The following is a 26,366-nucleotide window of genomic DNA, read 5'->3' on the forward strand; positions in this document are numbered from 1 at the left end:
CCAGTCTTGTAGATCCAGTCCTGCCTTACTAACACAACTGCCACCCATCCTCCCTCATTAACATCATAGAGGCAGGTTTACAACATACACGAAAATCACACAGTACCAGGAATCATGGCCTAGCCAAATTGATACACACATTTTTGGGGGGACATAATTCAAACCATGACAATGCTGGAAATGACAAATTAAAAAGCAATGGTGTCACATTCATTGTCCAAAAGAACATTTCCAGATCTATCCTGAAGTACAAACATTTCCAGATCTATCCTGAAGTACAATGCTGTCAGTGATAGGATAATATCCCTATGCCTACAAGAAAGACCAGTCAATATGACTATTCTTCAAATTTACACACCAACCACTAAGGCCAAAGATGAAAAAAATTTAAGATTTTTATCAGCAACTGCAGTCTGAAATTGATCAAACATGCATTCAAGATGCATTGATAATTACTGGTAATTGGAATACAGACGTTGGAAACGAAGAAGGATCAGTAGTTGGAAAATATGGCTTTAGTGACAGAAATGACACCGGAGATCACATGATGGAATTTTGCAAGACCAACGACTTCTTCATTGCAAATACCTTTTTTCAACAACATAAATGGCCACTAGACACTTGGACCTTGCCAGATGAAATACACAGGAATCAAATCAACTACATCTGTGGAAAGAGACAACGGAGAAGCTCAATGTCGTCAGTCAGGACAAGGCCAGGGGTTGACTGTGGAACAGATCATCAACTGCTTATATGCAAGTTCAAGCTGAAGCTGAAGAAAATTAAAACAAGTCCACAGAGCCAAAGAATGGCCTTTAGTATATCCCACCTAAATTTAGAGACCATCTCAAGAACAGATTTGACACACTGGATACTAATGACAGAAGACCAGACAAGTTGTGGGATGACATCAAGGACATCATACATGAAGAAAGCAAAAGGTCATTAAAAAGACAGGAAAGAAAGAAAAGACCAAAATGGATGTCAGAAGAGACTCTGAAACTTGCTCCTGAATGTAGAGTAGCTAAAGTGAATGGAAGAAATGATGAAGTAAAAGAGCTGAACAGAAGACTTCAAAGGGCAGCTCAAGAAGACAAAGTATTATAATGACATGTGCAAAGACCTGGAGTTAGAAAACCAAAAGAGAAGAACATGCTTGGCATTTCTCATTCTGAAAGAACTGAAGAGAAAGTTCATGTCTCGAGCTGCAATATTGAAGGGTTCTACAAGGAAAATATTGAACAACACAGGAAGCATCAAAAGAAGATGGAAGGAATACACAGAGTCACTGTATCAAAAAGAATTGGTCAATGTTCAACCATTTTAGGAGGAAGCATATGATCAAGAACCAATGGTACTGACAGAAGAAGTCCAAGCCGCACTGAAGGCACTGGTGAAAAACAAGGCTCCAGGAATTGATGGAATACGAATTGAGATGTTTCAACAAACAGATGCACCGCTGAAGACCCTCACTCATCTATGCCAAAAAATTTGGAAAACAACTACCTGGACAACCAACTGGAAAAGATCCATATTTGTACCCATTCCAAAATAAGGTGATCCAACCGAATGTGGAAATTATTGAACAATATCATTAATATCACACACATGTAAAATTTTGTTGTAGATCATTCAAAAGAGGTTGCAGCAGTACTTCAGCAGGGAACTGCCAGAAATTTAAGCTGGATTCAGAAGAGGACGTGGAACCAGGGATATCATTGCTGATGTCAGATGAATCTTGGCTGAAAGCAGACAATACCAGAAAGATGTTTACCTGTGTTTTACTAACTCTGCAAGGCATTTGACTGTGTAGATCATAAAAAATTATGGATAACATTGTGAACAATGGGAATTCCAAAACACTTAATTGTGCTTATGAAGAACCTGTACATAGACCAAGAGGTAGTTGTTCAAACAGAACAAGGGGATACTGCATAGTTTAAAGTCAAGAAAGATGTGCGTCAGGGTTGTATTCTTTCACCATGTTTATTCAATCTGTATGCTGAGCAAATAATCCGAGAAGCTAGACTATATGAAGAACGTAGCATCAGGATTGGAGGGAGACTCATTAACCATCTGTGATATGCAGATGACACAACATTACTTGTTGAAAGTGAAGAGAACTTGAAGCACTTACTGATAAAGATAAAAGACTACAGCCTTCAGTATGGATTACACCTCAACATAAAACAAAAATCCTTACAACTGGACCAATAAGCAACATCATGACGAATGGAGAAAATATTGAAGTTGTCAAGGATGTCATCTTACTTGGATCCACAGTCAACACCCATGGAAGCAGCAGTCAAGAAATCCAACGACATATTGCTTTGGGTGTATCTGCTGCAAAAGACCTATTTACGGTGTTCAAAAGCGAAGATGTCACCTTGAGGACTAAGGTGTGCCTGACCCAAGCCATAGTATTTTCAGTCACCTCATATGCATGTGAAAGCTGGACAATGAATAAGAAAGAACAAAGAAGAACTGATGCATTTGAATTATGGTGTTGCTGAAGAATATTGGATATATCCTGGACTGCCAGAAGAACAAACAAATCTGTCTTGGAAGAAATACAGCCAGAATGCTCATTAGAAGCAAGGATGGTGAGACTTCCTATCACATACTTTGGACATGTTATCAGGAGGGACCAGTCCCTGGAGAAGGACATCATTCTTGGTACCAAGTCAGCGAAAAGAGAAGACCCTCAACCACGTGGACTGACAAAGCGGCTCCAACAATGGGCTCAAGCATAACAATGATGTTTCCTTCTCTTGTACGTGGGGTCCCTCTGAGTCGAGACTACAGGGCACCTAACAACAACAAATACACAGATAGACGCCTATCTCCTACTACAGCTTCATGAAAGCTGCAGTAAGAGATACGCTTTTTTTAGGGGTACAAAATCAGCCTCGTAGGATCTAAAATAAATCCTGGACAGAAAAAGAAAAAAAAAAACCAACTTTTCTTCTAACTATTGTGAGATCAACAACTGATCTGGAACTGACCAGAGGTGGGCTTGCTCTCAGCAGGGATACTTTTCTTCTTCCCATTCTAATTATTTAATATATTTAATGGTAATAAGCCTAGATGCAGCTTTACATATACCCACACATAGCCAGAGAACTAAGTCCAGAATAGTACCGGGCACAGCTCCTGGCCTGGTTTGGATCAGGCCGACATGGTGTTGCTCGGTCGGTAGGTGGGTGGAAGCGGCCCAATGGACTCCACGCAGTTGCCTCACGGCCCCTGGGCCACCTGTCGCACGGGACCTCCAGGCCCGGCGGCCTGGTAAGCTTAGGCCGCGCGGGGGCATTGGGGACCCTGGGGCCGTGACCCCGCCCGCGGGGGCGTCCGGAGCCCCGGAGAGGCCACACCCGCGATGGCCGACCCGCCCCGTGAAGGGCCCGGCGGGGCGCAGGGGCAGGCCCAGAAGTGCGGACCTTTCCCCAGATGGCGGCGGCCGACCCGCGGGATGACGGCCGAGAGGCCCTGGTGGGCCCGGTGGAACGCGGGGTCGCCGAGGGCGCCCCTGCAGCATTGTAGTTGCCGGGAGACCCGGCCTCTCTGGCTGCCCGCGGAGTCGCGGCGCCAGCCGAGGCTGACTTCGCTGGGCCCGGCCTGGGCCCCGGGCTCGACTCCCGCCGGCCCGCCTTCGCCCAGGCCCAACACCGCCGCCGAGGGGCCCGTGCGCCCGGCCGGTCGGCGCCCGCTGCCCCCCTTCTCCTCCCGCTGTAGGAAAGCCGAGTCGGAGGCTGCGCCCCTCAAGCCGCTCGCCCAGCTCGCCGAAGGACCCGGGCCTCGGGGCGGCATCGCCCTCGGAGAGGACGCCGGGGAGGACACGTGGGCGTGCGGCGCCGCGGGGTAAGAGGCCAGAACCAGGGGCGCCCTCGCGCGTCCGCCCCGCGAGCCCCCAGGCGCGGCCTTGGCGCCTCTCACTCACGTCTTCCCGGCCCTCCTTCCCGCTCTCCCGCCCCATTTAACGCCTTTCCCGTACTCCCATTCACAATGGCGTCCTTGTCTCTGGGCCCCTCGTCCACGTGCGGTGGCTTTTCCCAGCGTGCCAGTGTCCCTGAGCAAAGCCACCTGCTCAGCAACCTCCTTCCTTCTTCATTCTTCCATCTCAGAGCATGGCATACAGAAGGTCCATCAATACTTGTTGATTCAAAATTACCTGGACTATATATCCTGTTTCTCCAGGGCACACCTTTCCCCCCCGGAGAAAATAAATTGTAAATGATTAGCATATACACTGATTACTGCAATGGCTTTAATTTGAGATTCTTCCCAGATAAACAAAAAGTTGCCATGGAGGCGATTCTGACTCATGGCAACGCCTTGTCTTAATCGCTAATATTTTTCCCTTAAACAGTAGTAAACGTTTTAGACAACGATGACAGTTTGATGTGGAAAACATTGTTTGGTCTGGTGGGCCTTTTGTGTCTCTGAAATAGCCACGCATGGGGCACTTTCTCTCCGTCTGTGTAAGGTTAACCCGGCTTTCAAATGAAGCACGTGTTTTGAATGATTAAAAGTAGAGCTCATGGCCCCATTTTATACACTGCAGTTAATTCATCATATTTTTTTACAATTTATATTTCCTCCTCCCCTCACATAACATCTCCTTTCTCACCTCTGGCCCTAATTTCCTAATCTTTGGTTGGGGACATCTTCCAGTTTGCTTTTGTCTCTGTCCTAATTTTGTCTGGCCTGCCCCTTGTTTCTGGTTGATTTCAGATTGTCCCCCGCCCTGCCCTCATATTCCCTCTTCTGCCTTCTGAGCATTTTCTTAACCTCTCTTTAGATGAGAATCCAAAGCTCGTGCTTCCTTTTATATAAATGTTGTACCTTACCCATAAATGTGCCTGTCCTGCAACCTGTGTAGGATTTTAAGGAAACAGAGGAGCAGCTACAACAAAATGGGGAGAAGAAATGGTGGCAACTGTGGCACCAGTCTGCGTATGTCAAACATCTCTCATGAGGTAAAGGCAGATGATACTGAATTTGAATATTGTGGCGGTAGCAGCCAGCGCTAAGACCTAACTCCCATTGAATCTTACTGCTGCCATGCCTTGCTGTTTTGTCTTTGTGAGCAGTTTGTGCTCAGTTTTCCTTTTGGCACGTTTAGAATATCAAACAGAAATTTTTCTCTTTTAACAAAGGAAACGTTAACGTCTCTCCAAATTTGAAAACATTTCTAATTACAGTTGGATTTCATTCAAGATGCTACTTTGATTAATCAAGCAGTGCTCACTTTCCACGTACTTTATAAAAAATATTGGTAAGGCAGGAGGGATAAAAAGTATAACCAAGTCCCAAACCTAAAGCAGTTTGAAATCTCCCTCACTAGCCTTCTGACCAACTGACAGATTTAATAATTCTAATTTTGTGGTGTGGCCACAACAGCATAGTTGTCATCCACTCCCATCATGTGTTCTTTTGTCTATTAGTGTACCAGTGTTACATAGCGGAAAGGAGGTTAAGAATCCGTGGGGGAGGTGTTTAAAATAAAACCGGGCCTCACCCTCATCCTGGTGAACAAGAATCTGTAGGATTTTTTTTTCGACTAGCATTTTTAAAGTACCGGGGCCCTGGTCGCACAGTGGTTAAGCACTGGGCTGCTAACCAAAATGTCGGCAGTTTGAATCCACCAGCTGCTCCTTGAAAACCCTATGGGGCAGTTGTGCTCTGTCCTGTAGGGTCGCTATGAGTCGGAATCAACTCAACAGCAACTAGGTGATTCTTATGTAGAGGCTAGACTTCATACATATTATCACAGAGAGCAGAGAATTAATTTTATTTTTCAAAAACCTCCAGAGAAAGATAATCTGCAATCTCCCCTACTATTCCCTTCCAGTATTCAACTATCCTTCCTATCAAGAGATACTTCCTTGTGGATAAATTAAATCCTCATGCTGTATTTAAGCTTATTGCCCTCTCCTCCTCCTTACTGTGGAGATGACACCGAACATTTCATTTGTATACTACTTTAGAGTTTAATTTACAAAAGGTTTTTTTCATTTGAAATAGACAGTAGCTGAGTTCATTCCTAAAAAAATTACTTTTTTAAATAATCACCTCTTCACTTTCCCTTTTCCAGAATAAATTATTACAATCATCCCCTATATACACCCCACACTTCTTTTTTTTCCTGTAGCACTGTGTACAATGTCAGGAATATAAACAGTCAGTAGATGTTAGTATCTTTTTCTTTCTGTTCACCTTCAGTGGCTTGCAGATCTGGTACTCGGTTATAGAAAATTTGGTGAATGTGCCACTGTGTACCAGAAACACACTGCGCAGGACATTTTTTAAAATTTATTTCAAAAACCTGTGTGCTGTTATTTTTAACAAAACGAGAATGAAACCATAAATTATTGTAAAAGCCTTTCCATTTCCTGACTAGTAGGTGTTATCAAACTGAGAGTAGTTTGGCAAGAGAACATTGCATGCTCCTCAGAGGGGCTGATAGTCACCGGAGGAGAGGGCAGTGAGGAGAGCTTTGTTCCTTTTGCGGTCTTTACCCAAAGGACATGTGAAATTATGTACTTGAGCTTCTTCAGTTTTCTTAACATTAAGCTTATTCTGAAACAAATATTGTTTTAGAACTTACCTCACTGGAGTTTGGATTCAGAAGTACCTGTTCCTGAAAATAAAAACCTCCCACCTGGAAGGGACAGTGCATCAGGTGGTAAGAAATCCTAGATGTGTATATTTATAATGGAATAATCACTCATATTAAAGGGGGTTTGTTTTGGATATAACCAGTCTTATGTGACTATTAATTGTCATTTTTTTCATAGACATTCTTTCAGGCAAAATTAACAAGGTAAGGATAAATGTTTGGTTTTAAATAATTCACAAAACAATGTTTTGAAATTATATGTACTTTTCAAAAAATTCTCTTCCTGTAGGTTAAATTATAAATTTTATTTCTTTAGAGTTGTTCAAACAAGTTAGAGCCTTTACTACTTTATAGGACTGCAAATTGGTCATTAAATTAATATTTTTTATTGTTTTTTTTTCATATAACAATACTATAGCTGGAAATTAACATTATAGTGAATGTAGTATCTTCTAGTCATTGCCAAAAGGAAAGTAGTCTTAGTCCTTAAGATGTCTTAAAGCAGTTGAAATGGTCAATATCTTGTTATGAAGTAGTAAGAAAATTAATATTTTAATTTGCTCTTTTGATCAAAATATAAAATACTTAACTGTTAGTAAAATGAAGACAGTGATATTTCAGGTATATTAGTTAATGGTGTTTAGTAGTTTCTATAACTTTTGTGTTAATTCCTACTGAAATCAGTGACAAGAAATAATTTCTGTATGTATAAAAGCAAGTATCATAGGACTTTACTACATAATCCTTGGTTAGAACAAGAACTTAGAACAGGATTAGGAACAGAGATATATTGTGTTTAAAAATCTTCTGCTGCTTTATAGAATCATTTGGAAATTCCAATAGATGAGCTGATGCTAGAACTTAATTTGTCAGAGCATGCTCACAAAAGAACACAGGTGGGATTTTATTCATTATACTCTTAAAGTATTCTTTTTAAAAAATTCCTGAAGTTAGTGAAATAATGACCATGATTTTTATATTATCAGAATAGTAAACAAGGCATATTTCACTTATGGAGTTATCCTCTTAATGAAGGAAATACTGTGGAGAGCAGGTAAGAGAATATTTGTTTTTGTAAAACCCAAATTAGTGAGATAAATTTAGATACAGATGAGCTAACTATTTGAAATACAAGGACAAAAACTAACTAGAAAAGTACTGTGTGTGAATAGTAGGAAATTATGGAAACTCCCCCTAAATTTAAAAAATGGTAGGCAGACACCACAGACATAATCAGAACATGGGTAATTAAGAGTTCACTGTGCCCTTACAATGAGGTTTAGGTAAGAGTTTGGACTTTGTATTGAAAAGAAACTAGAAGAGGAACATTCCATGTTCTAGGAACTATTTTAATTCCTTGTATGTATTAACTCATTTAACACTGACAGCAGTCCTAAAAGGTAGGTACTAATATTATCATCCCTGTTTTACAGATGAGGATGCTGAGGTACAGTTACAAGTTCAGTAACTTACCCAAAGTCACACAATTAATGAATGGTAAAGCCAGTATATAAAAAGTAGCTTAGTCCAGAGTCTGTGCTCATCATCACTCTAGTGTATCGCTTCTTAGACTTTGCCTGGGTTTGAATTTTTCTTTCTTTAGTTCTTAAACTTTAGTGTGTATTAGATCCTCCTAGGTGCTTCCTTAAAATGCAAGTTATTATTATTTGGAGGAGAATGAACATTTGTTGAGCACCTGCTAAGTGTTGCTCTTATACACAGTGTGTTATTGAATGGAGATCCTGAGTTCTCTTTCTCTCTTTTTTATCCATTTTTGACAATAGGGTGGTTCACTTGATAGCAGCGATCTCCTCATCAGAGGATTTTACCACTGTGAGGCCAGGGTAAAGCTCACCTTAAAGTTAAAATTCAGGAGTGATCAAGGGAATTGTAGTGACTAATATTCTAAGGGAATGTTGGTACCAGTAGGGATAGAAAAGGCTATTTTTAAAAGAAAACTCATCTTGGAACAAGGATTTTCAAGGTAAGCAGTCAAATGAAGTGAGATGTTTCCAGAGAAGAATTTTATCATAGTAAGAGTGGATCAAATATATGGTAATTGAGGCAGGAGAGTGCAGAGGCTAAAATTATGGGCATGGTATCCCACCACCTGGGTTCAAATCCCAGCTCCACCACTCACTAGATGTGTGACCTTGGGAAAGGTGCCTCAGTTTTGTTATCTGTAAAAGGTGGAAAATAAAAGTGCCTGCCTCAAGGGATTGTTGTGAGGTTTAAACAATAATGTGCTCGATAGGTACTTGCTATTATATTGGGAAGGGCTAATAATGTTGCAGAGTTGGAAACTTGGTATCAGTGAAACATTTTATTACTGAGATTTTTCTCAGTATACTTTCAACAGGTAAACAGAATAAAAGTAATGGTAACTTTTGTTTAGTGTTTAACATTTTGCAAAATTAGTAAATTCATATCAATTATCTTACACATCTACTCTGAAGCAGGTGTTGTGTATCATGTCCATTTTGACCACTCACTGGTGGTGAAGGGGTTCAGCTGTAGGTCTTCTGACTCCAGACTCTATGCTCTTTTTACTACACTAGATTGACTTGTGTCAGTTAATAATTGTAGATTGAAAGTGATTTTCATTTGTTTTTGCAAAGGCAAGGCAGAATACCTAGTTTATTTAGTTAAATGAATGAATTTCTATCATTTCAATAAAAATGAAAGTATTTTTCAAAATCTTGAAATCTTTACTGTAAACTGGCCTTAAAAGCAGCAAGAAGATATTGAAACTCTGTGTCAATTTATGCATCAAATCATCTTCCAACATTGGTCTTTCTAGTAAACTTAAAAAAAAAAAAGACTGAAAGAAGAAAAACTAACTAGAAACTCAATATTTTGTGGCCAGACATTTTTGCAATTTTCATTTTAATACAGTTCCTAGAAGTATTATTACTCCTGAAGTAGAAGAGTGCTCTCAGATGGTAATTACTATGGATTCTTCCTAGGATCATTTTTGTTTGATAGATTGTTTGCTTCCTTTTTGTTAAAATATTTTTTAAAAGCCACAATGGCTAAAGTAGAAGCCTTTTTAAAGTAACTTAACTACATTCTTTGTTTCCTTATCTGATTCTGGGTCAATAAACATTTCACTATAATTTCAGTTTGAGTTGGATAGCCTCCTTTTTAGATATCATAATTGCATTTATAATATATTCATAGGCAAATAGATATAATTAGCCACTTTAACCTAGTGGCTCTTCATAGCCAGTTAGCCATGTTTAGGTATAATGATCTACCGGTACTCACCTGTGCTTGCACAATGGTATGCCTGCTTACTGTTTTAGTCTATACTTGTATATAGATTTGAAATCAACATATTTCTGTTATAGACAGTTATACACCATTGGAACTAAACATTTACCAATCTTTAATAAAGGTAACATATTTGTATCATTTCAGTAGCATTTGAATTCTGTTATTCATGAATTAAATTATTTTTTTAAAGGGATTTCCAAATATCTTCAGTAGAAACTGGCTTTAATGTGACCAGTAATCCCATAAGGCTCTTCACTCTGAACCACTCCCTAACAAGTGCTGCAGTTGATAAACAAGTTGGACTGCAACAGCAGATGCCATTAGGTCTTTGCTGGCCCTATGCAGATGGAGACTTTTTTAAGGACAGAAATGAACCTTGTATTAATTTATGTTCAGCTGTAGAAAGCAGCAGTAGTGAAACTTTATCTGCTCTGAATTGGAATTTTAAATATGGAAACAGCAGTGTGGAAGAAAATTTAACAGATGAAAGTGATTTATCAGAAAGTGAAAAAGCAAATGATACTATACTCAGCTATTTTAAAAAGATGGACCTGAACTTAAAGCCAGAAACAATAGAAAACTTTGAAGAATCTTTCACAGAGGAACCAAATGAAGTCTTTCCATATCCTGATTTTCTCCCTCCACCTTTCAATACTCTGGACTTGCACAAATTAGCCCTCTCAAAATCTGAAAATTGGAAAGCAACAATGGAACCACCAGAAAGCTCTATTGAACTCTTGATAACTCGTTTACTGGAAATGGAAAGAATACAACATATGACAATACAGAAAGAGAGGACAAGACTGCAAACTAACTTGTATACTCCAGCAGTTACTGAACGACCATCTTCCTCCAAAACTATACCCAGAGTGAGACAGCCAAAACTTTCTGATTCTTTGAGTCTTCAGACATCTTGTGTAGATAAAAGTCGAGAAAAAAGAAAAAACAATTCTGGTTCTTGCAAGCTTGAACAGAATGCTTCAAAATGGAATTGGAGCAATCCTGGAAAATATAGATGGAATTCTAGACCAACATCTCTAAAAAGTTCATCCACCACAAAACAATTGATTGCAACTTATGATGACCTTAAGAATCCAAAAAACTCCATTTTAAATCCGTGCCAAGAACTTTCAACCAAGCCTAGTACTGTCCAAACAACTCAATCACTGGTTAAGATGGTCTCAACAAGATGTCTGCCAGCAAGGTCTCCAATACCAATTTCACCTGTACCTCTGTCTTTTCCTGAAAATCAGAGAGAAGAAGTGAAGCCACCAAGGACCAAAAAGAAACTTTACCAAAAAAATATAGTACTGAATAGACCATTCTATATTCAGAAGCTAGACTGTTTATCACCTTCATTTATAGCTAAGGATAAGTGCTCACCCATTGACCAAAAATAACCCTTTTTTCCCCATACATCTCAATGTGAGCAAACCTGTTCCAAGAAGCCTAGCTAAAATATGGTTTATCATTCCAAGAAACAGGTGTTTAAAAACATACACACAAACAAATTGCTTGATGTGATATGGAGTGGAACTTGTGAAAATTGCTGGATGTCTATATATAAATCTAACGGCTTCTATAAACGACGTATTTGACAATCTTTTGCATGTTTTGTTTCAAAGAAATGTTTCATTTGGTAAACTAAATCATTCTATTCAAAAGATTGTTCTTTTGTTATGAATGTTTTGCAGTATAATTCCATCATCAATAAATGTATAATCGACTAACTGCTGCTATACTTGTTCTTTCATTGTGTTCTGCTATACTTGAGTTGCAGTAACCTCTATCAATGATATTTAGTCCTTGCCACTCTGGGACCTTTCTCTCCCTTTCCATCTTCACAAATCTCCTTTATCTATCAAGGATAGATTTTTTTATTGCACTTTAGGTGGAGGTTTACAGAACAAATAGTTTCTCATTAAACAGAACACGTACTGTTCTATGACATTGATTAACAACCCCATGATATGTCAACACTCTCCCTTCTCTACCTTGGAGGACTTTTTTTTTGTGGGGGGGGGAGTATACATAGCCAAATTTATACCATTTCAAAAATTTCTACATGTACAGTTCAGTGACATCGATTATGTTCTAGTTGTGCTGCTATTCGCACTGTCCTTTTCCAAATTATTTTATCACCATTGTCTTCAACTCACTGTCCCCTAGGCTTCCCATCAAACCTTTTGAGTTGCTGTTGTCAATTTGATCTCACATAGATAATTTTTTTTTTTTTTGCACTTTAGGTGAAGGTTTACAGAACAAAATAGTTTTTCATTAAACAGCACACATATTGCCCTATGACAATGGTTAACAACCCCACAACATGTCAACACTGCCCTTTCTCAACCTTGGGTTCCCTATCACCAGCTTTTCTGTCCACTCCTGCCTTGTAGTCCTTGTCCCTGGACTGCTGTGCCTCAGTAGTCCCGTTTTGTTTTATGAGGCTGTCCAATCCCTGGCTGAATGGTGAACCTCGGGAGTGACTTCACACTGAGCTAAAAAGGGTGTCCGGGGGCCATACTCAGGGTTTTTCCAGTCCCTGTCAGGCCAGTAAATCTGATCTTTCTTTGTGTGTTAGAATTTTGCTCTCTAGCCTTCTCCATCTCTGTCCAGGACCCTCAGTTGTGATCCCGGTTAGAGCAGTTGGTGGTAGCCGGGCACCATTTACCTGTACTGGACTCAGTCTGGTGGAGGCCGTGGTAGCTGTGGTCCATTAGTCCTTTGGACTAATCTTTTCCTTGTATCCTGTTTTCTTCATTCATTCTCCCTTGCTCCCAAAGGGGTGAGACCAGTGGAGTATCTTAGATGACTGCTCACAGGCATTTGAGACCCCAGACACTACTCACCAAGGTACAATGTAGAACATTGTCTTTATAAACTGGGTTATGCCAATTGAGCCAGATGTTCCCCGAGACCATGGTCCCCACAGCCTCAAGGATAGATTTTGACCAGTCCTTCAGGCATTTGCTTGGCCTTCTAAAGGTAAAGAAATTGCTATTAATATATGAGTTCCTCTAGATCCTCCTATAAATCCTTTGAGACTTTCCATTTCCCAGGCTCTCCTTTGTCAAACACAAAAATAGCATCAGTTCTCTTGTGGCCAAGGTACAGGTTTAATGTTTGAAACACCCCTCTTCTGCTCAGACCTAATGGTTTTAAAATATTAAAGGAAAAATGGGGAAAAGGTCACTGTCCACACATCAGCCAAACTCTGGTGTTACTGGATTTTTTTCCCCCAAAAGACGGCTCTATGTTGCTAGAAGTCTTAATTATTTGAAACTCAAACAGTTACAGCTTAATTTATGAACCAGAGAAAAAGGGAATCTGTACATGATTGACAAACTTCATTGCACCTAAGAATCAGGAAAACAACCTGGGATTCTATACCAGACCTATTGAAGCAATCTTTGGGAGTAGGACCCAGAGACCTACATTATAAACAAACACCCCAGGTGGTTTCCATGCAGGTGGTTCTTGGATCACACTTTGAAAAACACTGTAAATGAAAAACTTGATGTCACGTGCATAGATCAGAGGTTTGGATATTTTTGGGTGTAGTCTGCTTTGGTTTTAGTGAATGGTTGGTGAATTCAGGTTAGTTTTTCTTAAACATTAAAAAATAATCATGGTTAAAACTTTAAACATTACCCAAAGGTCCAAAATGAAAAGTAAAAGCCTTCTTCCTACTGCACCTCCCCACCCCCCGCACACAAAGGCAACCACTATTAACAGTTTTTGTGTCTCATCCCCAAAAATGAGATGGCGTATTTGAGTTAGGGATGGGTGAGATGAATTAAAGTTAATTCAAATAAATGTTGAAGAGAGCAACTGTAGCTCAAGCTGCTTTTCTACCTTTAGTAAAACAATAAGGCTCAAACCATTTTCTCAGAGGCAGAGGTCAGAGTTTGCTTAGCTTTTAGTTAATTTCAAAGAATATTCTGAAACCATATCACCACATTTTGTAAGGCTTAGTTTATAAAAAATAAACTGGCCAAGAGCCCTTATTATAATGGAATTTTATCTGTATCCTGTACAATTAGTCTTGTTATCCAAAATGATGTAACAGCTCTTTCAAAGAATTATAGCGCAAAATGGACTTATATTTTCACTCAATTCCTAACTTGGAGTGATCTTGTTTCATTTGTCAACTATCTTTACTCTCATCTTTGCAATTCCCTGTAACTTGAGTCCTGAACCTTTTCTTTTTAAATAAACTTTATTATGTAGAGCAGTTTTAGGTGTACAGAAAAATGGAGCAGAAAGTACAGTGCGCTCATATACCCCACCCCCCAGCAAACCACACACACTCCTATTAACATCTTACATTAGTCTGGTGCATTGTTATAATTTATGAACTAATATTGATACATTATTATTATTATTATTAACTACAATCCATAGTTTACATTAGGGTTCACTGTTTATTTTGTACAGTTTTATGGGTTTTGACAAATGCATAATATCACATATTCACCATTACAGTATAATGCAGAATAGTTCACTGCCCTGAAAAGGCAACAACTGATCTTTTTATTGTCTCTGTAGTTCTGCCTTTTCCAGATGTCAAATAATTGGAATTATACAGTATGTAGCTTTTTCAAACTGGTTTCTTTCACTCAGCAATATGCATTTGAGGTTCCTCCATGTCTTTTTGTAGCTTGATAGCTCATGTCTTCTTATCACTGAATAACACTGCTTTATCTAGATGTACCACAATTTGCTCATCCATTAACCTATTGAAGGACAACTTGGTTTCTTCCAATTTTTGACAATTATGAATAAAGCTGCAATAAACATTCATGTGCAGGTATTTCTGTGAACGTGTGCTTTTCAGTTCACTTGGGTAAATACCTAGAAGCACTATTGCTGTATTGCATAATAAGCCTATGTTTAGCTTTGTAAAAAACTGGTAAGTTATCTTTCAAAGTAGCTGTACTATTTTGCTTTCCCATCAGCAATGAATTAGAGCTCCTATTGCTCCACATGCTTCCCAGCATTTTGTGTTGTTAGTGTTTGGTATTTTAGCCATTTAAAAGCTGTGTAGGGTTATCTCGTTCTGATTTGCAATTCCCTAATAAGATACAATGTTGAGCATCTTTTCATATTATTTGCCATCTGTACATCTTCTTTGTTGAACTGTGCAGATCTTTGCCATTTTTTAAATTGGGTTGTTCAGTTTCCTATTGTTGAGTTTTAAGAGTTTTTTGTATATCTTGAATACAAGTCCTTTATCAGACATATGTTTTGCAAATATTTTCTCTGTGGTTTGTCTTTTCATTCTCTTGAAGTTAATTTTGCAGAGGAGAGATTTTTAGTTTTAATGAAATCTAACTTACTAATTTTTCTTTTATGGATTGTGCTTTTGGTGAAAACTCATTGCCAAACCCAAAGTCATCTAGATTTTCTCCTATGTTATTTTCTAGAACTTTTATAATTTTGCACCTAACATTTAGGTTGGTCATCAATTTTGTGAAAGGTGGAAGATGTGTGTTTAGATTATTATTTGTTTGTTTTCTTTGGCATGTGGATGTCTAGTTATTCCAGCAACATTAGTTGAAAAGACTATCCTTTCTTCATTGGATTGCCTTTGCTTCTTTGTCAAAGACCAGTGAACTATATCTGTGTGGGTGTATTTCTGGGTTTTCTATTCTGTTCCACTGATCTATTTGTCTGTTCTTTGGTTAATCCCACACTGTCTTGATCACTGTAGCTTTAGAGTGAGTTTTGAAGTCAGGTAGTGCCAGTCCTCTAACTTGTTCTTTTCCAGTGTCATGTTAGCTGTTTCGGATATTTGGCCTTTCTGTATGAACTTTAGGATTGATCACTTTGCCAGTGTCCACATGGCAACTTGATGGGATTTTGATTAGGGTTGTATTTGATGATATTAAGTCTTCCTATCCATGAACATGGAATAGCTCTCCATTTATTTAAATCTCTGATTTCTTTTATTAGAGTTTTGTAGCTTTCCTCATATTTTATACATTATTTTGTTAGATTTATAGATTTCTTCTTCTTCTCCTTTTTTTTTTTTTTTTTCTGGTGCTAATGTAAATGGTGCTGTGTTTTAAATTTCAAACTCCAGTTGTTCATTTCTGGTATATAGGAAAGCATCTGACCTTTGCATACTAACCTTGTATTCTGCAACCTTACTATAATTGTTTATTAGTTCCAGGAGATTTTTGCTGATTTTTGAGGACTTCTACGTAGATAATCATACAGTCTGTGAACAAAGGCAGTTTTATTTCTTCCAATCTGTATACCTTTTATTCAATTTTCTTGTCTTATTGCATTAGTTAGGCTTCCAGTACGATGTTGAATAGGAGTGGTGAATAGGGACATCCTTATCTTCTTAATCTTAGGGCGAAAGCATCTAGTTTTTCATCTTTAAGCATGACGTTAGCTGCAGGGTTTTTGTACTTTTTTTTTTTTTTTAATCAGGTTGAGGACATTTCCCTCTATTCCTAGTTTGCTGAGAGTTTGTATAATGAACGAGTGTTGGATTTTGTCAAGTGACTTTTTCTGCATCTATTCATATGATAATATTATTTTTCTTCTTAGCCTGTTGATGTAATGAATTAAATTAATTGATTTTCGAAAATTGAACCAGCCTTGCATATCTGGAATAAATCTCACTTGATCATATTGTACCATTCTTTTTATACATTGTGGGATTCGATTTCCTAATATTTTGTTGAAGATTTTTGCTTCTATGATCATAAGAGATATTGGTCTGTAATTTTCCTTTCTAGTAATATGTTTATCTTGTTTTGATATTAGTGTAATGCAGACCTTAGAAAATGAGTTCATAAATGCTCTCTTTGCTTTTATTTTTGGTAGAGCTTGTATAGAATTTGTAATATTTCTTCTTTAAATTTTGGTAGAATTCACCACTAAAGCCATCTGGGCCTGGTGCTTTCTGTTTTGGAATGTTATTAACTGTTGCTTCAATTTCTTTAATGGATATAGGCCTGTTCAGATTGTCTATTTTTCCTGTGTGAGTTTTGATAGATTATCTTTCAAGGAATTGGTTCACTTCCTCTAAGTCATCAAACTTGTGAGCATAGAGTTGTTCATAATATTTTTTTTTATTATCCTTTTAATGTCCATGGATTAAATTGTGACCCCCAAAAAGATATGTTGAACTCCTAACCCCTGTACCTGTGAATGTGATCTTGTTTGGAAATAGGATCTCTGAAGATGTTATCCATTAAGTTAACATGAGGTCATACCAGAATAGGGTAGGTCCTGATCTTATCTGAGTGGTGACCTTATAAAAGAGGACAAGTGACAGAGAGGGAAGATAGCCATGTGATGACAGAGTTATGCTACACCTGGGCTACCAGAACCTGGGAGAGACAGAAGGGATCTTCCCCTAGAGCCTTTGGAGAGAACATGGCCATGCCAACACCCGGAATTCAGTTGACAGGGTGAGACAGAATGGTGAGACAATAAACTTCTGTCTTTATAAGCTTTCTATTTTATGGTATTATGTTATGGAACCCTTAGGGAACACGCTGTTATAAGGTAACTGCACTACCCATGAAGCAATATATTGCTATTTGAAAGTGGACTTATATTAGTTGTAAATATATATTGTAAACTCTAGGGAAACCATTTTAATTTTTTTAGTGACCAACTCTAGAAACATTTTTATTAAAGTCAAAAATAAGAAAAGGATATGCACCAACACCACTATATATAACATTATTTACACTGGGGTACTGGCCAATCAAAATAGGCAAGAAGAATACATATTGGAAAGGAGGAGATAAAAATATCACTCTTCAAATATGATGTGATTTTTAAACTTGGAAAACCAAAGATTAATTGAAAACTACTATAAAGAATAATTCAGGAAGATGAGTGCTACAAAATTGATATGCAGAAATAATTAATATTTATATATATATAGACAACAACCAATTAGATGATACATAAAGACCTCGTTTATAATAGCAATAACACAATACATTTTCTAGCATGAACTTAAGAAGAAATGTGCAAGGTCTATAAGAAGAAAATGGTATCAAAAAATTTAAAGCATAATTGATATGAGAGGAGAGGAAATTGAATCATATAAAATGCCCAATTAAAACCCGAGAAAACAAAATGAGAGGACGAAAACAACAAAACATAACAAAGAACAAGGGCAAAGAAGAGAAAAGAGCTACAAACTGGTTTAAATGTACCAATTAAAAGACAGTGACTATCAGAGTGGATTAAAAAAACAAGACTCAACTATACTTTGTCTATAAGAAACACACCTTAAATATAAAGACACAGATTTAAAGGAAATGAAGAAACATATACTATAATAACACTAATTGAAAGAAAGCTGGAGTAGTTATATTAGTTTCAAATCAAGGAAAATTATCAGGGACAAAGGGGTATTACATAATGATAAAGGGGTCGGTTCTTAAAAAAAGAATGTGTATGTGCCTAATAACCAAAACAAAAAACCAAACTTGTTGCCATTGTGTCGATTCCAACTCATAGCAACCCAAACAACAGAGTATCAAAGCACATGTGTCATAAGCTGATAGAACCGCAAGAAGTAGAAAAATTAACTATTATAGTTGGAGATTGCAACACTTCCCTATCAGTTATTGACACATCCAACAGGAAAAAATCAGTAAGGATGTAGTTGAACTGAACAGCACCATCAATCAACTGAATCCAAGTGACATTGATGGAATAGTTTATCTAACAACACTAGAATATACATTCTTCTCAAGCTCACATGGAACATTGATCAAAATAAACCACATCCTGGGTCATAAAACACACCCTAATAAATTTAAAAGACTAGAAACCATATAAGGTCTGCACTCAGATGACAGTGGAATTAAACTAGAAATCAATAACAGAAAGATAGCTGAAAAATAAAAAATATTTGGAGATTAAATAATACATGGGTCCAAGAAGAAGTATCAAGAGGGATTAAAAACATTTTTAACTAAGTGAAAATAAAAAATACAACTTATCCAAATTTGTGGGATGCAGCAAGAACAGTTCTTAGAGGGAAATTTATAGCATTGAATGCATCTATTAGAAAAGAAGAAAGATCTAAACTGATGTCTACATATATAAATATTAATTATTTTCACCTTAGGAAACTCAAAAAAGAAGAGCATATTAAATCCAAAGTAAGGAGAAGAAAAAAAAAATAAAAATTAGAGCAGAAATCAATGAAATTAAAAACAGGATTATAGAAAAAACTAACAAAACTGAAAGCTGATTCTTCGAAAAGATCATTAAAATTGATAACCCTCCAACCAGAATAACCAAAGGGGGTGATAAAAAGAAAGAGAGAGATGGCACAAATTACTAACATCAGAAATGAAAGAGGGGCCATCACCACTGATCCTATGGACATTGTTGTTGTTAGGTGCCATCAAGTCGGTTCTGACTCACAGCAACCCTATGTACAACAGAACGAAACATTGCCCAGTCCTGTGCCATCCTCACAATCCTTGCTATGCTTGAGCCCATCCTTGCAGCCACTGTGTCAGTCCATCTCATTGAGGGCCTTCCTCTTTTTTGCTGACCTTCTAATTTACCAAGCATGATGTCCTCCTCCAGGGATTGGTCCCTCCTGACAACATGTCCAAAGTACTTAAAACGAAGTCAAAAAATCCTTGCTTCTAAGGAGGATTCTGGCTGTACTTGTTCCAAAAATAGATTTGTTCATTCTTCTGGCCGTCTGCGATATATTCATGGTATATTCTTTGCCAACACTATAATTCAAAGGCATCAATTCTTCTTTTCTCTTCCTCATTCATTGTCCAGCTTTCACATGCATATGAGACACACCTTAATCCTCAAGGTGACATTTTTGCTTTTTAACACTTTAAAGAGATCTTTTGCCACAGATTTGCCCAACGCAATATGTTATTGGATTTCTTGACTGCTGCTTCCGTGGGTGTTGATTGTGGATCTAAGTAAAATGAAATCCTTGACAACTTCAAATTTTCTCCATTTATCATGATGTTGCTTATTGGTCCAGTTGTGAAGATTTGTATTTTCTTTATGTTGAAGTGCAATCCATACTGAAGGCTGTGGTCTTTTATCTTCATCAGTAAGTGCTTCAAGTCCTCTTCTCTTTCAGCAAGGAAGGTGGTGTCATCTGCGCATCACAGATGGTTAATAAGTCTTCCTTCAATTCTGATGCTGCATTTTTCTTCATATATCAGCAGCTCAGGTTATTTGCTCAGCATACAGATTGAATAAATATGGGAAAACGATACAACCCTGACACACACCTTTCCTGATTTTAAACCACGCACTATCCCCTTATTCTGTTTGAACAACTGCCTCTTGATCTATGTACAGGTTCCTCATGAGCACAATTAAGTACTTGTTCTGGCATTCCCATTCTTCACAATGTTATCCTAATTTGTTATGATCCACAGAGTCGAATGCTTTTGCATAGTCAATAAAACACAGGTAAGCATCTTTCTGGTATTCTTTGCTTTCAGCCAAGATTCATCTGACGTCAGCAATGATACTCCTCTTTCCACATCCTCTTCTGAATCTGGCTTGAATTTCTGGCAGTTCTCTGTTGATGTACTGCTGCAACGGTTTTTTGAATGACCTTCAGCATAATTTTACTTGCATGTGATATCAGTGATATTATTTGATAATTTCCACATTCTGTTGGATCACCCTTCTTTGGAATGGGCACAAATATGGATCTCTTCCAGTCAGTTGGCTGGGTAGCTGTCTTCCAAATTTCTTGGCATAGAGAAGTGAGGGCTTCAAACATTGTATCCAACATTGTTTGTTGAAATATCTCAATTGGTATTCTGTCAATTCCTGCAGCCTTGTTATTTTGCCAATTCCTTCAGTGCAGCTTGGACTTCTTCGTTCAGTATCATCACTTCTTGATCGTATGCTACCCACTGAAATGGTTGAATGTTGACCAATTGTTTTTGGTACAGTGACTCTATATGCCTTCCATCTTCTTTTGATGTTTCCTACATCATTCATTTTTTTTCTCATAGAATCCTTCAGTATTACAGCTGGAGGCTTGAACTTTTCTTCAGTTCTTTGAGCTTGAGAAATGCCAAGCCTGTTCTTTCCTTTTGGTTTTCTAACTCCAGGCCTTTGCACTTTTCATTATAATACTTTATCTCCTCCATTTGCCCTTTGAAATCATCTGTTCAGCTCTTTTACTTCATCATTTCTTACATTTGCTTTACCTACTCTACTTTCAAAAGCAAATTTCAGAGTCTCTTCTGACATTCATTTTGGTCTTTTCTTTTGTTCCTGTCTTTTTAATGACTTTTTGCTTTCTTCATGTATGATGTCCTTGATGTCATCCCACAACTTATCTGGTCTTTGGTCATTAGTGCTCAGTCAAACCTGTTCTTGAGATTGTCTTTAAATTCAGGTGGGATATACTTAAGAGCATACTTTCCATAGAAGGTGGTACAATTCAATCCATAACATAGAGTATTCCCAATTCTCCCCTCCCTTCCATTATAACATTGTTGTCATACATGTCACTTATCAATAAGCTATAATCATTCAGTATATTGTTGCTATTGTTAGTTTGAGCAAACTGCTATCAGATCAGTTAGGAATAAGAAAAAATAAAATATTTTATTTTATCTTCATTTATTTCTTCTTGACTACACTTTCTTTATGTAAGTGCAAGTTTCTGACCTATATAATTTTCCTTTTCTCTGAAGAACCTCTTTTAACATTTCTTGCAAGACAAATTCCCTCAATATTTGTCTGAGAAAGTCTTTATTTCCCCTTCACTTTTGAAGGTTAATTTTACTGGTTACAGAATTCTAGGCTGTTTTTTCTTTCTTTTCAGCACTTCAAATATTTCACTCCACTCTATTCCTCCTTGAATGGTTTCCAAAGAGAAATATGATGTAATTCTTATCCTTATTCCTCTATATGTAAGGTGTCCCCCTCCTCACAGCCTCCAACTTCTTTCAAGATTTTTTCTTTGTCTTTGATTTTCTGCAGTTTGAGTCTGATATGCTTGGCTGAATTTATTTTTATTGTTTATTTATTTACTTTTAGTATTTATCCTGCTTTGGTGTTCTCTGAGCTTTCTGAATCTGTTGTTGGGTGTCTGTCAAATAATGTTGGGAAATTCTCAGCCATTATTATTACGTCAAATAGTTCTTCTGTTCTTTCCTCTCTTTTTTCTCCTTCTGTTACATATGCATATATTACACCTTTTGTAATTGTCCCACAGTTCCTGGATTTTCTTTTCCTTTTTTTTTTTTTTTTTTTTAATTCTTCCTCTTTGCTTTTCAGTTTGGGAAGTTTCTATTGATATATTTTCAAAATTATTGATTCTTGCTTCAGTCATGTCTAGTTTACTGATGGGCTCATAAAAGGCATTCTTCATTTCTCTTGCAGTGTTTTTATTTTCTAGCATTTTCTTTTGATTCTTTCTTTGAGTTTCCATCTGTTCTTGCATGTTGCCCACTTCTTCCATTAGAGCCCTGGTAGCACAGTGGCAGTTCGAATCCACCAGCTGCTCCTTCGAAACCCTATGGGGCATTTCTACTCGGTCCCATAGGGTCGCTATGAGTCATTATGAGTGTATTAATCATTGTCATTGTTAGGTGCCGTCAAGTTGAATCTGACTCATAGTGACTTTATGTACAACAAAACAAAACACTGCCCGGTCTTGGGTCATCCTCAGAGTCGTTACTATGTTTGAGCCCATTGTTGCAGCCACTGTGTCAATCCATCTCGTTAAGGGTCTTTCTCTTTTTCATGACACTCTACTTTACCAAGCATGATGTCCTCAGGGATTGATCCCTCCTCATAACATGTCCAAACTATGAGAGATGAAATCTTGCCATCCTTGCTTCTAATGAGCATTCTGGCTGTACTTCTTCCAAGACAGATTTGTTCATTCTTCTGGCAGTTCATAGTGCATTCAATATTCTTCGCCAACACCATAATTCAAAGACATCAATTCTTCTTTGGTCTTCTTTATTCATTGTCCAACTTTCACATGCATATGGGGTGATTGAAAACACCATGAATTGAGTCAGGTGCACCTTAGTCCTTAAAGTGACATCTTTGCTTTTTAACACTTTAAAGAGATCTCTTACAGATTTGCCCAATGCAATGCATCATCTGATTTCTTAACTGCTGTTTCCATGGGCATTGATTGTGGATCCAAGAGAAATGAAATCCTTGACAGCTTCAATATTTTTTCCATTTATCATGATGTTGGTTATTGGTCCAGTTGTGAGGATTTTTGTTTTCTTTATGTTGAAGTGTAATCTATATTGAAGACTAGTCTTTGATCTTCATCAAAGTCCTCTTTGCTTTCAGTAAGCAAGGTTGCGTCATCTGCGTATTGCAGGCTGTTAATGGCTAGAAGTTACACTGTGTTTAGTATTTGTTGTAGCGCTAGGTGTCAGAGGCTAAAATTTCCTGTGGTGTCCTTGTTTTTGTTTCCCCTGTTTTATTTTGGTTTCCCTAGAAACTCCTTAGTATCTGAGACTTGCAGTTCTCTTTAACTTTAATTCTGGCATTGTACAGGAGCCCTAATGATGTTGTGGTAAGGTATGGGGAAAGGGGGAGTGTTCTGTGATCATATAATTAGGTCTCAATCTTTTAGTGAGCCTGTGTCCCTGGGTTATGGCCTTTACAAGTGCTTCTCAGCCTTTTTCCCCTCACCCTCAGGTGAGGCAGAAAGATTACAGAGGGTTGGAGTTGATATTTCTCTTCCCCCACATGGAGGGTAGAGAGGGCTGCAGTTGGGTATTTCTGTTCCCCCAGGTCAGTTAAGATCTGGTAAAACCCACGTTGGTTAACCCAAACCAAACCCACTGCCATCAAGCCGATTCCAACTCGTAGAGACCCTATAGGACAGAGTAGAACTGTCCCATAGGGTTTCCAAGGCTGTAAATTTTTACAGAAGCAGACAGCCACATCTTTTTTCTACAGAGAGGCTGGTGGGTTCGAACCTCTGAACTTTCTATTAGCAGCCGATCGCTTTAACCACTGTGCCACCAAGGCTCTGGTAAAATTATTTCCCTTGAGGGCAGGCTGTTGTTAAGGAGAATATAGCACCATTTCAAAATGGTTACTTTCCCCCTCTCCCTGCCCAAAGCTCTCAAGGATTTTTCTTGATCTTCAGTGAGAACCTGTGGAACTCTGGGAGGTATAACTCACAAGTGTGGAGCTGTTCCTAAGATTGGGCTACAGAAGCTTTTATCTCTCAAGTTATCCTTGCTCAGTCTCCAGTAATTAGTCAATTACCCTTAGTGTAGTCCTACCTAAGGAGCCCTGGTGGTGCAGTGATTAAACCAATTGAATGCTAACTGAAAGGTTGGTGGTTATAAACCACCAGGGGCTTTGTGGAAGAAAGATGCTGCAGTCTGCCTCTGTAGAGATTTATAGCCTTGGAAACCCTATGGGGTCAACTACGAGTCAGAACTGACTCAATGGCAGTGGGCTTGGTTTTGGTGGGTATTCCTACTTATGTGAGTACAGTGGTGGTTTCTATTCCTGATAAACTGGGATTTTTTCTATTTGCCTGTATCTCCAGTTTTGGGGGCTGTGGCTTGCCCTGTGACCTCAATTACCTGATGGATCTAAGAAGAGTTGGTTTTTCATTTTTTTTTTTTCTTGTTGTGAGTGTGAGTGTTGACTTTCAAGCTCTTTACATGTTGGGCCAGAAATCCAAAGACCTGAACCTTAGTTTTGAACAACACTTTACATCCATTTTCACTTCTGCCTTTATCTGCCTGAATTTTATCCCCTCATCTTTATTTGTAAAACCTTCAAGAATTTTGTTCACCACTACATCCCCAAGGACCATTTCCTGGCATGTAGTAGATACACCATAGCTAACTGTTTGAATCTGAACCCAGGCTCTGCTCCTTAACAGATTCCTTAAGCTGTGCTTTACTTTCCTGATTTGTAAAATGGACAGAATATCTTTTATCTCATATAATTAATTATGTGATGATTAAGTGAATGAGGCAAAAGTGGGGACATATAGCAAAAAAAAAAAAAAAAAAAGATACACCAGAAAAATAGGAATGACACTTAAAGAGGGTAGACCAGTTCAAGATGCAATGAGTCACCTTAGGATTGAATTGTCACTGGAGGAATAACAATACATAACACATTATTAACACCCTACTTCTTGTAAGCAGGGGCGGATTAACCAGAAAGCAAGGTACGCGCGGGCTTATGTGCTTACTTACTAGTGTTGTAGTGTACAATTTCACATGGGTTTCACATGTGAAAACATGTGACATTGTGCACAACAGATTATTAAGCCCCTACGTACCTTGCTGATGCCAAGGTATATCTAGGGTATATCAGATATGGTGTGTGCCCTGGGCTCCGCTTGGTGGTGGTGGTAGGGGTGGAGGATGCTGCCAATGACCAGTTCCTATTGGCTATCGCCTTTTCCATCACCAACTGTGAACGATCACTCAGCAATTCAAAACTAATTGCCATAGGCCCTATTTTCTTTTTTTTTAATTATTGTACTCTAGATGAAGGTTAACAGAACAAACCAGCCTCTCATCAATCAGCACACACATTGTTTTGTGACATTGGTTACCAATCCCACATGTCAACACTCTCCTCTCTTGACCTTGAGTTCATCACCACCAGCCCTCCTGTACCCCCGTCCTCCAGCCCCCGCTTCTGGGCCAGTGTGCCCCTCCCTGTTCCACAGGCCTGTCCAATCCCTGGCTGAAGGGTGAACCCCAGGAGTGACTTTATTACTGAGCTAAAAGGATGTCCGGGGTCCACACTCACGGGATTTCTCCAGTCTCTGTCAGGCCAGTAAGTCTGGTCTTTTTTTGTGAGTTAGAATTTTGGTCTACATTTCTCTCCAGCTCTGTCTGAGACTCTACTGTGATCCCTGTCAGAGCAGTCAGTGGTGGCAGCCCGGCACCATCTAGTTGTGCTGGCCTCACTCTAGTGGAGGCTGTGGCAGTTGTGGTCCATCAGTCCCCTGGGCCAATCTTTCCCCCATGTTCTTGGCTTTCCCTACTCTCCCCTGCTCCTGACAGGGTGAGACCAGTGAAGCATCCCACATAGCCCCTCACAAGCTTCCAAGACCCCAGATGCTACTCACCAGAGTGGAATGCAGAACACCTTCCCCATAAACTGTTATGCCAACCGAGTCAGATGTTCCCCGAGACCACGGTCTCCACAGCATAGGCCCTATTTTCCACAGATGCCCTGCTTTTCAGCAAGGCCAGGATTGGGAGTGGGCAGGGTAGTTGGGAAACAGGAGGTAGGGAAGAGTGCTTCTGAGGCAGAGTAAGAAATCATTTTGTCAGGGATGTTTTAAATAGATTTCTGCATTAGGTAATTTGTTTGGTCCCTTTGAATGTACATGCATGTGCGCACTGGGCAGGGGGAAGGGAGCGCTAAAGGTGAATTTCTTATTGGAAACACAACCAGGCTACTTCATTTAGAATGCCCTGAAACCTAAAAAAGGAGCTAC

The 26,366-nt window shown here is 38.6% G+C and overlaps 1 protein-coding gene across 1 annotated transcript; it reads left to right on the forward strand.

Moving 5' to 3' along the window:
- Positions 1-4,916: 4,916 nt before the first annotated feature.
- Positions 4,917-11,298, forward strand: FAM217A (family with sequence similarity 217 member A). The gene is made up of 6 exons (XM_004387557.1): positions 4,917-4,979; positions 6,604-6,688; positions 6,813-6,826; positions 7,444-7,518; positions 7,609-7,676; positions 10,089-11,298. The coding sequence occupies exons 1-6, from the start codon at positions 4,917-4,919 to the stop codon at positions 11,296-11,298; spliced, it is 1,515 nt and encodes a 504-aa protein (XP_004387614.1).
- Positions 11,299-26,366: the final 15,068 nt, after the last annotated feature.

Source organism: Trichechus manatus, unplaced genomic scaffold, assembly GCF_000243295.1.
Source record: "Trichechus manatus latirostris isolate Lorelei unplaced genomic scaffold, TriManLat1.0 scaffold00188, whole genome shotgun sequence".
NCBI classification, from domain to species: domain Eukaryota; kingdom Metazoa; phylum Chordata; class Mammalia; order Sirenia; family Trichechidae; genus Trichechus; species Trichechus manatus.